Source organism: Conger conger, chromosome 16, assembly GCF_963514075.1.
Source record: "Conger conger chromosome 16, fConCon1.1, whole genome shotgun sequence".
Classification (NCBI taxonomy): domain Eukaryota; kingdom Metazoa; phylum Chordata; class Actinopteri; order Anguilliformes; family Congridae; genus Conger; species Conger conger.
The window spans coordinates 36,731,770-36,744,533 of NC_083775.1; the positions used below are offsets into that span (position 1 = coordinate 36,731,770).

General features: G+C 45.5%; 1 protein-coding gene across 4 annotated transcripts in view; it reads left to right on the plus strand.

Annotated features, from left to right (window-relative positions):
* Positions 1–12,764, plus strand: part of LOC133115308 (deleted in malignant brain tumors 1 protein-like) — an 83,151-nt gene that overhangs the window by 8,745 nt on the left and 61,642 nt on the right. For 3 of the 4 annotated variants that reach the window (XM_061225151.1, XM_061225152.1, XM_061225154.1), the window contains exons 2-7: positions 1,920–1,949; positions 2,854–2,940; positions 6,986–7,057; positions 7,527–7,838; positions 8,458–8,559; positions 12,604–12,675. In XM_061225151.1, the coding sequence (XP_061081135.1) occupies positions 1,920–1,949; positions 2,854–2,940; positions 6,986–7,057; positions 7,527–7,838; positions 8,458–8,559; positions 12,604–12,675 (675 nt within the window). The remainder of the gene's footprint in view (positions 1–1,919; positions 1,950–2,853; positions 2,941–6,985; positions 7,058–7,526; positions 7,839–8,457; positions 8,560–12,603; positions 12,676–12,764) is intronic. The other variant, XM_061225155.1, reaches the window with a different exon arrangement.

The following is a 12,764-nucleotide window of genomic DNA, read 5'->3' on the forward strand; positions in this document are numbered from 1 at the left end:
GTTTTATGTTTTTAGATCCCGGTTGATAGGACAGGGTGAAATGTAACCCCGCAAAAAAACAGGGACCAACAGGACTAGCGAGGGTTGAGCCTGCGGACTGAATAGAGGTAGGTTGCAATGATCAGTCCACACGAGGAATGGGATGGAGGCTGCTTCTAACCAATGGTGCCACTCCTCAAATGCCATCTTGACCGCTAGTAACTTCGATGCAGTAATTTTTTTCTGCCAAAGAGAGGCAATCATCCTCTGCTCTCTGTGATAGTACAGCCCCCACTCCGGTGTTGGAAGAGTCAATTCCACACCAAACTGCTTACTTGGATCAGGTGGGGACAGGACAGGTGATTGATTAAGTTCCTTGAAGGTCGTGTTAGCTTCCATAGTCCAGTGGAAAAGGGTTTGGTAGATGTGAATGTAGTGAGAACAGTTAGGTTAGCCAATCCGAGGAAGCGTTGAAGTTGTTTGCGGTTTTTTGGTTCAGGCCATTCCTGAACCACTCTCACTTTTTATGAGACCATTTCAAGTTTTCCCTGTGAAATGACAAAACCCAGGAACTGTACAGATGACAAACATGTCCTTCAGGGGTCCTGGAAAAGACTTAGACTCTTGTCAGAACTTAGACTCATGTCCCCAAGCACGTTGTCCATGGCCTGGAAGACCGCCGGAGCATCAGTGAGCCCAAATGGCATTGCCAGGTACTTGTAGTGGCCGGATTGGGTATTGAATGCCATCTTCCACTCGTCCCCCTCTCGGATCTGCACCTAGTGGTAGGCGTTATGAAGATCCAACTTAGTGAAAATGTTGCAGCCTTGCAAGGAGGAGAAAGCTGAAGAGATGAGTGGCAGGGGATTGTGGTTCTTGATGGTGATGTCATTAAGACCACGGTAGTCTATGCAGGGGCATTTCATAATGAGCCATCGTTCTTTTCCACAAAGAAGAATCTAGCTGGCTCCTGCTGGACATGAGGATGGGTAAATGATTCCGGAAGCCAATGATTCGGCGATGTATCTGTCCATAGCTTTGGTCTCAGGAGTGGAAAAAGAACATTGGCTCGGGGGTGAGGTTCCTGGAAGCAGTTTGATGGGGCAGTCATAGGCAAGGTGAGGCAGAATGGAGCAGGATCAGGAGATTGTGCTATTCTAGGCATTTTGGTGAGATTGATTGCCTCCTGCCTCTGAGGTGGCTGGGTACTCATGAAGCTGGCTGCGGAGTTGGCAGGTGGCATTTCGGACTACTGCCTGTTATAACACCCCGAGTCCAGTCAATCTTTGGGTTATGTTTGCAAGCCGTGGTGATCCTGGCACAAAGGATCTAATGGGGTAGCCCAGGTGTGTGTCTACTAAACTAGTAGGTGTGGTCCTCGGATTGCCCTGCCTCCTTCCCGCAAAGCAAGCTGCACCTGGCACGACATCTGAAACCATTCTGTGTGAAAAATAATAGAGGAAATCAGGAAGGGGGCAAATACTTTTTCACTGCACTGTATATACTTAAAGCATACTTAACCCTCTGGGGTCGGCACTGTCACTGGGAACACCGACACAATCAGATCAACTTTTCTTTCTATTTGGATGACTAACTTTGTGAGATTTTACCATACAGATGCGACAAACATATTGAGAGAAACCTTAGATTGATAATATTAATAGTTTTAAACATTTTAAATTTGATGAATAAGACCACTGTGATTTCTTCATTATTAATATATGAGTTTCGCTCCATGTGAATACTGGCCCAAACTTGATGTACTCCAGTATCCTTAGAGAATTAACTTACAAAAAAAGTAGTGCATGAGGGTGAATGTACTGTTGGAACTGGATCCAATTACATTTAAAAATAAAAATGTTTTTACAGCATTATTATTAAAATGAAGATATCAAAGTATGTGTAACATTGCTGCAATTTTCCTTGTTTCACTCCAACAGCTTACCTTCTGACTGTCAGTTTACCGGCAGGTAAGAGGAGTCTCTAAACTGATCATTCATTTTAGAGTGCAGTCCTCTCTACGAGCACCTGGTGGTTGAGCTGCACGTTCACGCCTGTTCTCAGTTCTGGTTCCTCAGTGGTGGAATGACTTGCCTACCACTGTCAGGACAGCAGAATCCCTCCCCCTATTTTGACACAGACTAAAAACACACCTTTTCAAACTGTACCTTAGTCCTCCATCTTGATTTCCCCCGGCCCCCTTTCTGACATCCCTATCCCTCCTGTCTAGCCCCCCAAAAAATAAAATTAAATTAAATAATAGCACTTATGACGACTATATGTTTAGAACAACACTTCATGTGTATTTTACTAGTTATGTATGTCATGCTTGAACTTGTGGAAGAACCTATGCACTTGTAAATCGCTTTGGATTAAAAGCGTCTGCCAAATGACAAAAATGTAAAAATGTAAATGTAATGTAATGTCTCTTGTTAGTGCACGCCAAGATTTCCAGTGTCCAGTCTGTTGCTCCGCTTCTCTCTGTGACTTTTAGATGGGGCTCAGATCAGACTAGTCAATGGGAATGGATCGTGCTCTGGGAGAGTGGAGGTCTATCACAGTGGCCAGTGGGGAACCGTGTGTGATGATGACTGGGATATGAAGGATGCTGCAGTGGTGTGCTGGGAGCTGGGCTGTGGCACAGCTGAGTCTGCTCCAGGTGGAGCCCAGTTTGGCCAGGGGACTGAAGGAATTTGGATGGATGAAGTTAGCTGTACAGGCAGTGAACCTTCACTCTTGATCATGGGCCAGAACTTCACCATCAACTGCTCCACTGTGCCACAGTACCCAGGAGATTCTACCTCAGCTTCACAGGGTCCAATGTAACTGAGGCATAGTTTGCTGTCAATAATTCTATCTCCTTCATATTTTCAGCCGCAGATGTTTCCCACAGTGAGACCACAGTATCTGGGTATGAATTCAGCTCTCCTGCCAGCACACCGCTGCCTCTCACTGTCACAGGTAGGAAGCCAACAGTTACTCTGGGCCTCATTCACTTTTCTTCAGTTCTTCTTACTTGTTCTTGATAAAAGTTCCTCCAAAAAACAAAAGATTTTGTGTATCCCAGGCGTGGACGAATGGTAATTGTTTGTTAATAGAATGCGTACACTTCTTCATGTTGATTTGTAATGTAAACATTCTAGCAGTCCCATAAAAGGTATGCCGCCTTTAGGGGCTTCTGCAAACGTCAGCCATTCCATGCTCTCCGCAAAAACGTATCTTCACCTCATATGCATGGTCTCTAAAGATGCAATCTCTTCTCAAGGCACAATTAGCCAAGTAATCCAAAAGCAACAAATGTATCAGGATTATAGAAGGTATAGTTTTTGGAATTGAGTCTTTATTATAATAAAGGCAGGTCAACAGAATCAGCAGGGATAAGTTTGTATATAAAAGTCCAGACAATGGGTGCAAATCATAGTCGTGGTCACAAGTGAAGGGTCAAAAACAAACAGGCAAATCAGACAGAATTGGTATCCAGAAGGCAAAGTCGAAAAACAGAAACAGGTCAATATACAGCGGTTCAGTACAAGACAGACGGGATAAACAAAACGCGGAAGTCCGAAAAAGGTACCGGGTATCATTCAGAATTAAATGCTGGAAAGTACATTCCAATCTGGTGATGTACTGAACAAACAGCGGGGACATGACAACTGGTTTCATCTGTGAAACATGAAACACCGGATGGATGTCGCATAGGGGAGGTGGGAGGCAAAGTCTGACTGCAGAGGGGGTGAGAATATGGGTGATGGTGAAGGGGCCAATGGAAACATAGGTGGCTTATAGCCCAGGCAGCAGGCGAATGGAGATAACCCAGTGGAGGAGATGGGCAAAGAGTTATAGGCGTACTCAATCCAGGATAGGTTTCCACCTGGGAGGCCGGTGATTTCTCCATCATGCAGCAGAGTGTCATCTCTAGCTCCTTGTTGAAACGCTCCATCTGCCAATTGGTCTGGGGGTGGAAGCCGGACAATAGCTGTGGTTTGGCACCAATGAGTTGGCAGAAGGCCTACCAAAAATAACTGGAGAATTGAGGGCGTTGATCCAAGGTTACCTCCAGGGGAAGGCCGTGCAGGCGGAACACATGAAGGACTAAGAGTTCAGCCATCTCTTTAGATGAAGGAAGCTTGGGTAGGGTGATGAAGTGCCCACATTTGGAGAACCGGTCTCCCGCTATCAGGACAACGGACATTCCCTTGGCGACAGTGACAAAGTTCAAGGCCATGTGGGACCACAGGCAACAGGGAACAGGCAGAGGTTGGAGGAGTACTTCAGGGATGCTTCAGGGATGAAGAGACGGCTGGCCAAAGTGTTGTCAGTGGTGTCCCTCTCAAGCAGATGATGCCACTCCTCAAAGGCCAACTTCACTGCCAGGAGTTCCCGGTTGTCGATACTGTAGTTCCTTTCCTTGGGAGAGAGTCGGTGAGAGAAGGGTGGACCTTCTTGTCCAGGGACTGCTGGGACAGCACAGCTCCAACCCCAGTGTCCACCTGGGTCCCCGGAGGTGTCCACCTGGAGGGTGAAGGCGGAGTTGGCGGTGGGTGTCCAGCGGAAGGTGACCTTGCTGGAGGTCAAGGCTGACAAGAGAGCGGCAACAGAGCTGTAGTTACGGATGAACCTCCTGTAAAAATTGGCAAACCCAAGGAAGCATTGGAGCGCCTTGTGGTTCGTAGGAGGGGGCCAATTAGCTACAGCAGAGGTCTTTTCCCAATCTATATTGAGCTGCCCCCAGGAGACGACAAGGATGAGGAATTGGATGGAGAGTTGCTGAAACTCACACTGCTAGGCCTTGACAAAGAGACAATTCTCCAGGAGGCGACGGAGCACTTGGCGGACGTGGTGATGTGTTCCTCCAAGGTAGCAGAAAAGAAGAGGATATTGTCCAGGTAAACAAATATGAAGCGGGTGATCATTTCCCGGAGGACATCGTTGATAAGGTTCTGGAAGACAGCCGGAGCATTGATGAGCCCAAACGGCATCACAAGGTATTTTTTAGTGGCTGCTCAGGGTGTTGAAAGCCTTCTTCCACTCATCGCCCTCACGGATGCGGACCAGGTGGTGGGCATTGCGGAGATTGAGCTTGGTAAAGTACTGGCATCTTAGTAGTGAAGAGAAGGCTGAGGAGATGAGTGGGATGGGGTAGCGGTTCTTGATGGTGATGTTGTTGAGCCCACGGTAGTTGATACAAGGTTGTAGGGACTTGTCCTTTTCTACACAAAGTAGAACCCAGATGAGGATGAGGGATGGATCAGACCGGCAGCCAGGGAGTCCCCAATGTACTACTCCATGGAGAGGATCTCTGGGACTGACAGGGAGAAGAGACGACCTCTAGGAGGAGTGGGGCCGGGGTACAGCTCAATGACACAGTCATAGGAGCGGTTAGGAGGCAGGGAGCAGGGATTTGCTGAAGACCTGTCCAACACCGTGGTAGACAGGTGGGGTCTCGGGAGCATCAGGAACGGACTCGGGCTGGTTGGAGGCAAACTGGAGGCAGGACATCGGTGACAGTTGGGGCTCCAGCCCGTGATGGTTCCCCGGACCCAGTCAACTTGGGGGTTCTATTGGAGGAGTCAGGGTCTGCCCAACACCACAGAAACCAGGGGAGACTTCACATTGTAGAAGGTGATCTCCTCCTGGTGGTTGCCTGAGATCCACAGCCAAACTGGGGAGGTGTCCACTGCAGTCAAGGGAGCGGAAGTGAGCAGCTAAAATGGCTGCCTTGCAGACATCACTGTGGGATGGAATGTGCCAAATGTGAAATCATTTTCTTACACAATGCAAATAAAATACACTGATCAGCAACCATCTGCTTAAACCAGTTCTTCATTATTAAAAATGCTTGAAACTGTATACACTTATCAATAAACACGTAATATTTAATCATATGATATCCGTACTTAGATACTTACAAAAGCAGATCATCATAATATCAAGTTTAATTTTTAAATTAAAATGGAGGGGGGGGGGGGTGTTGTGTGCGTGCTTTGTTATTGAAATTGTCATGGCGGTTGGGACAGAGGAACCAAAAGCAGCAGCTCTGGACTAGGGAGTAGACAATTGCACAGAATCAGGAGATGTAGAGATACGGAGAGACAGATGCAAATACTTAGCTGAAACTAAGCAAGTAATCAGTGATAGAATAGGGAGGCGGAGTTACAGAACAGAATTGAAACTGGAGATGCGTTCATAAGTTAGTTACGTGATTTAAATTACAAATACTCAAAACTAGTGAAGGTTAGTTGGTTAGTTTGATGAACATATTAGTGTGTTAGTTGGGATTAGTATATTAGTGCTATGTACAAACATGAAATGGAGAGAAAGCAGGAAGTAAGGAATGCAAGATTGGAAGAAAGGTTGAACCCCGGAACTACCGTAAACACCCTAATAGTGGGGCATGCAGACAGGGGAGTGACTCAGGCTCGTAAACATTCAGACACAGACATCACAGGGGAAGACGAGCGCAAAGACTAATGAATATAAACAGAACACCAGACATTCATGTGAAAAATAATAAATTACAAGAATAACGATAATAAACAATGATAAACTAACAGACAGAACTCAGGAACATAACAGAAATATCTTGGTACGTACTGGTGTTCAGGATGACGTCTATCTGAACAGATGCTCCAGGACCTGTAGAATTTTTCATATGTAGCAAGAAATAAAGACCTCCTGTCATATTTTAAAATACATGGCATCTAATCCTAAATCAATTTCACCCTTCTTCCCTCCGTTGGAATTACATGGTACTGCATGTGGTGAAGTCTATGTTGGAATACATCCCATGCATTTTTAAATATGGAGGGTCTTTATTTTTATTTTTTTAAATTCTATAGACATGATTATGAACACCAGTTCATACCAAGACATTTAAATAACAAAACAAATGCACTATTAATTATTTATGAATATGTTTCATAAAGCATTCCCAAGGTGTCGAAAAAGGTCTCCAAAAAGGATTACTCACCCTAATGAACCTGCATCACCTCCTTAATATTTTCAGCTTCAGAAGCTTCAGTATCTGGACGTGAATTCAGCTCTCCTGCCAGCACACTGCCACCTCTCACTGTCATAGGTAAGGAGCCAAACCTGACCATGTGTCTTCATTTAATTTAACCTGTTTGAGTGAGAGCCTGTCAATGCAATCTTTAACCATTATTTTATCAATGTTGTTTAACCGGGGCAATATGTGCCCTATTAGTGTAAAGAATCACTCCGTTGGACTGGATTTTACTGTTATCAACTGCACACATCACTTAGCCCTTATCAATTGAAATGCCATAGGCCAAGCCAAAAGAACATCCCCGTAGACCTAAATGTTAAATGGTAATTCTGCTGACGTCAAGTTTATTAATAGTCCTTATTTCCTTGTTAATAATACATTAGTACAGATTCCTGCTGGCAGAAGTTGGCGACATGTTTGCAAACCAACATTAATATGGAGATTTTCTGCAATTGGTCTAAAATATCACATGGGTTGCTGTGTTGGATGCATTCACTGAACTGTGTAAGATCCTCTTCAGTATTTTCTTATGTCCTGTTAGGTTTCCAGATCAGACTTGTCAGTGGGAATGGAAGGTGCTCTGGAAGAGTGGAGGTCTATCACAGTGGCCAGTGGGGAACCGTGTGTGATGATGACTGGGATATGAATGATGCTGCAGTGGTCTGCAGGGAGCTGGGCTGTGGCACAGCTGTGTGTGCTCCAGGTAGAGCCCGGTTTGGCCAGGGGACTGAAGGAATTTGGATGGATGGTGTTGGCTGTACAGGCAGTGAATCTTCACTCTCACAGTGCTCACACAGACGGTTTGGAATTCACAACTGTGGTCATGGAGAGGATGCAGGTGTTGTCTGCTCAGGTAAGGGACTTATAATGTCTTTTATTGGGATACTCATTTTAAGGATGACATCACTACATTCAGACAAATTTACAGTGCTGACGTCAAGCTTATTAATAGCCCTTACATCCTTGATAATAATAATAATAACATTTTTGACTTTCAGTAATTAAGCTAGAGTGAGGTATATGTTTGTTCTCTAAGGAAAAAATCCCAAGTGTACCCTGAAAGGTACAATAATGTTTTATTTGGGTACTAATAAGTGCCTTTTCAAGCAAACATGGTATATGAATTATTAAAGCCTGGAAGAGTGGAGGTATATCACAGTGGCCAGTGGGGAACCTTGTGTGATGATGGCTGGGCTATGTATGATGCTGCAGTGATGTGCTGGGAGCTGGGCTGTGGCACAGCTGAGTTTGCTACAGGTGGAGCCCAGTTTGGCCAGGGGACTGAAGGAATTTGGATGGATGAAGTTAGCTGTACAGGCAGTGAACCTTCACTCTTGATCATGGGCCAGAACTTCACCATCAACTGCTCCACTGTGCCACAGTACCCAGGAGATTCTACCTCAGCTTCACAGGGTCCAATGTAACTGAGGCATAGTTTGCTGTCAATAATTCTATCTCCTTCATATTTTCAGCCGCAGATGTTTCCCACCAGGGGGACTGTGTGTATGAGACCACAGTATCTGGATATGAATTCAGCTCTCCTGCCAGCACACCGCTGCCTCTCACTGTCACAGGTAGGAAGCCAACAGTTACTCTGGGCCTCATTCACTTTTCTTCAGTTCTTCTTACTTGTTCTTGATAAAAGTTCCTCCAAAAAACAAAAGATTTTGTGTATCCCAGGCGTGGACGAATGGTAATTGTTTGTTAATAGAATGCGTACACTTCTTCATGTTGATTTGTAATGTAAACATTCTAGCAATCCCATAAAAGGTATGCCGCCTTTAGGGGCTTCTGCAAACGTCAGCCATTCCATGCTCTCCGCAAAAACGTATCTTCACCTCATATGCATGGTCTCTAAAGATGCAATCTCTTCTCAAGGCACAATTAGCCAAGTAATCCAAAAGCAACAAATGTATCAGGATTATAGAAGGTATAGTTTTTGGAATTGAGTCTTTATTATAATAAAGGCAGGTCAACAGAATCAGCAGGGATAAGTTTGTATATAAAAGTCCAGACAATGGGTGCAAATCATAGTCGTGGTCACAAGTGAAGGGTCAAAAACAAACAGGCAAATCAGACAGAATTGGTATCCAGAAGGCAAAGTCGAAAAACAGAAACAGGTCAATATACAGCGGTTCAGTACAAGACAGACGGGATAAACAAAACGCGGAAGTCCGAAAAAGGTACCGGGTATCATTCAGAATTAAATGCTGGAAAGTACATTCCAATCTGGTGATGTACTGAACAAACAGCGGGGACATGACAACTGGTTTCATCTGTGAAACATGAAACACCGGATGGATGTCGCATAGGGGAGGTGGGAGGCAAAGTCTGACTGCAGAGGGGGTGAGAATATGGGTGATGGTGAAGGGGCCAATGGAAACATAGGTGGCTTATAGCCCAGGCAGCAGGCGAATGGAGATAACCTAGTGGAGGAGATGGGCAAAGAGTTATAGGCGTACTCAATCCAGGATAGGTTTCCACCTGGGAGGCCGGTGATTTCTCCATCATGCAGCAGAGTGTCATCTCTAGCTCCTTGTTGAAACGCTCCATCTGCCAATTGGTCTGGGGGTGGAAGCCGGACAATAGCTGTGGTTTGGCACCAATGAGTTGGCAGAAGGCCTACCAAAAATAACTGGAGAATTGAGGGCGTTGATCCAAGGTTACCTCCAGGGGAAGGCCGTGCAGGCAGAACACATGAAGGACTAAGAGTTCAGCCATCTCTTTAGATGAAGGAAGCTTGGGTAGGGTGATGAAGTGCCCACATTTGGAGAACCGGTCTCCCGCTATCAGGACAACGGACATTCCCTTGGCGACAGTGACAAAGTTCAAGGCCATGTGGGACCACAGGCAACAGGGAACAGGCAGAGGTTGGAGGAGTACTTCAGGGATGCTTCAGGGATGAAGAGACGGCTGGCCAAAGTGTTGTCAGTGGTGTCCCTCTCAAGCAGATGATGCCACTCCTCAAAGGCCAACTTCACTGCCAGGAGTTCCTGGTTGTCGATACTGTAGTTCCTTTCCTTGGGAGAGAGTCGGTGAGAGAAGGGTGGACCTTCTTGTCCAGGGACTGCTGGGACAGCACAGCTCCAACCCCAGTGTCCACCTGGGTCCCCGGAGGTGTCCACCTGGAGGGTGAAGGCGGAGTTGGCGGTGGGTGTCCAGCGGAAGGTGACCTTGCTGGAGGTCAAGGCTGACAAGAGAGCGGCAACAGAGCTGTAGTTACGGATGAACCTCCTGTAAAAATTGGCAAACCCAAGGAAGCATTGGAGCGCCTTGTGGTTCGTAGGAGGGGGCCAATTAGCTACAGCAGAGGTCTTTTCCCAATCTATATTGAGCTGCCCCCAGGAGACGACAAGGATGAGGAATTGGATGGAGAGTTGCTGAAACTCACACTGCTAGGCCTTGACAAAGAGACAATTCTCCAGGAGGCGACGGAGCACTTGGCGGACGTGGTGATGTGTTCCTCCAAGGTAGCAGAAAAGAAGAGGATATTGTCCAGGTAAACAAATATGAAGCGGGTGATCATGTCCCGGAGGACATCGTTGATAAGGTTCTGGAAGACAGCTGGAGCATTGATGAGCCCAAACGGCATCACAAGGTATTTTTTAGTGGCTGCTCAGGGTGTTGAAAGCCTTCTTCCACTCATCGCCCTCACGGATGCGGACCAGGTGGTGGGCATTGCGGAGATTGAGCTTGGTAAAGTACTGGCATCTTAGTAGTGAAGAGAAGGCTGAGGAGATGAGTGGGATGGGGTAGCGGTTCTTGATGGTGATGTTGTTGAGCCCACGGTAGTTGATACAAGGTTGTAGGGACTTGTCCTTTTCTACACAAAGTAGAACCCAGATGAGGATGAGGGATGGATCAGACCGGCAGCCAGGGAGTCCCCAATGTACTACTCCATGGAGAGGATCTCTGGGACTGACAGGGAGAAGAGACGACCTCTAGGAGGAGTGGGGCCGGGGTACAGCTCAATGACACAGTCATAGGAGCGGTTAGGAGGCAGGGAGCAGGGATTTGCTGAAGACCTGTCCAACACCGTGGTAGACAGGTGGGGTCTCGGGAGCATCAGGAACGGACTCGGGCTGGTTGGAGGCAAACTGGAGGCAGGACATCGGTGACAGTTGGGGCTCCAGCCCATGATGGTTCCCCGGACCCAGTCAACTTGGGGGTTCTATTGGAGGAGTCAGGGTCTGCCCAACACCACAGAAACCAGGGGAGACTTCACATTGTAGAAGGTGATCTCCTCCTGGTGGTTGCCTGAGATCCACAGCCAAACTGGGGAGGTGTCCACTGCAGTCAAGGGAGCGGAAGTGAGCAGCTAAAATGGCTGCCTTGCAGACATCACTGTGGGATGGAATGTGCCAAATGTGAAATCATTTTCTTACACAATGCAAATAAAATACACTGATCAGCAACCATCTGCTTAAACCAGTTCTTCATTATTAAAAATGCTTGAAACTGTATACACTTATCAATAAACACGTAATATTTAATCATATGATATCCGTACTTAGATACTTACAAAAGCAGATCATCATAATATCAAGTTTAATTTTTAAATTAAAATGGAGGGGGGGGGGGTGTTGTGTGCGTGCTTTGTTATTGAAATTGTCATGGCGGTTGGGACAGAGGAACCAAAAGCAGCAGCTCTGGACTAGGGAGTAGACAATTGCACAGAATCAGGAGATGTAGAGATACGGAGAGACAGATGCAAATACTTAGCTGAAACTAAGCAAGTAATCAGTGATAGAATAGGGAGGCGGAGTTACAGAACAGAATTGAAACTGGAGATGCGTTCATAAGTTAGTTACGTGATTTAAATTACAAATACTCAAAACTAGTGAAGGTTAGTTGGTTAGTTTGATGAACATATTAGTGTGTTAGTTGGGATTAGTATATTAGTGCTATGTACAAACATGAAATGGAGAGAAAGCAGGAAGTAAGGAATGCAAGATTGGAAGAAAGGTTGAACCCCGGAACTACCGTAAACACCCTAATAGTGGGGCATGCAGACAGGGGAGTGACTCAGGCTCGTAAACATTCAGACACAGACATCACAGGGGAAGACGAACGCAAAGACTAATGAATATAAACAGAACACCAGACATTCATGTGAAAAATAATAAATTACAAGAATAACGATAATAAACAATGATAAACTAACAGACAGAACTCAGGAACATAACAGAAATATCTTGGTACGTACTGGTGTTCAGGATGACGTCTATCTGAACAGATGCTCCAGGACCTGTAGAATTTTTCATATGTAGCAAGAAATAAAGACCTCCTGTCATATTTTAAAATACATGGCATCTAATCCTAAATCAATTTCACCCTTCTTCCCTCCGTTGGAATTACATGGTACTGCATGTGGTGAAGTCTATGTTGGAATACATCCCATGCATTTTTAAATATGGAGGGTCTTTATTTTTATTTTTTTAAATTCTATAGACATGATTATGAACACCAGTTCATACCAAGACATTTAAATAACAAAACAAATGCACTATTAATTATTTATGAATATGTTTCATAAAGCATTCCCAAGGTGTCGAAAAAGGTCTCCAAAAAGGATTACTCACCCTAATGAACCTGCATCACCTCCTTAATATTTTCAGCTTCAGAAGCTTCAGTATCTGGACGTAAATTCAGCTCTCCTGCCAGCACACTGCCACCTCTCACTGTCATAGGTAAGGAGCCAAACCTGACCATGTGTCTTCATTTAATTTAACCTGTTTGAGTGAGAGCCTGTCAATGCAATCTTTAACCATTATTTTAT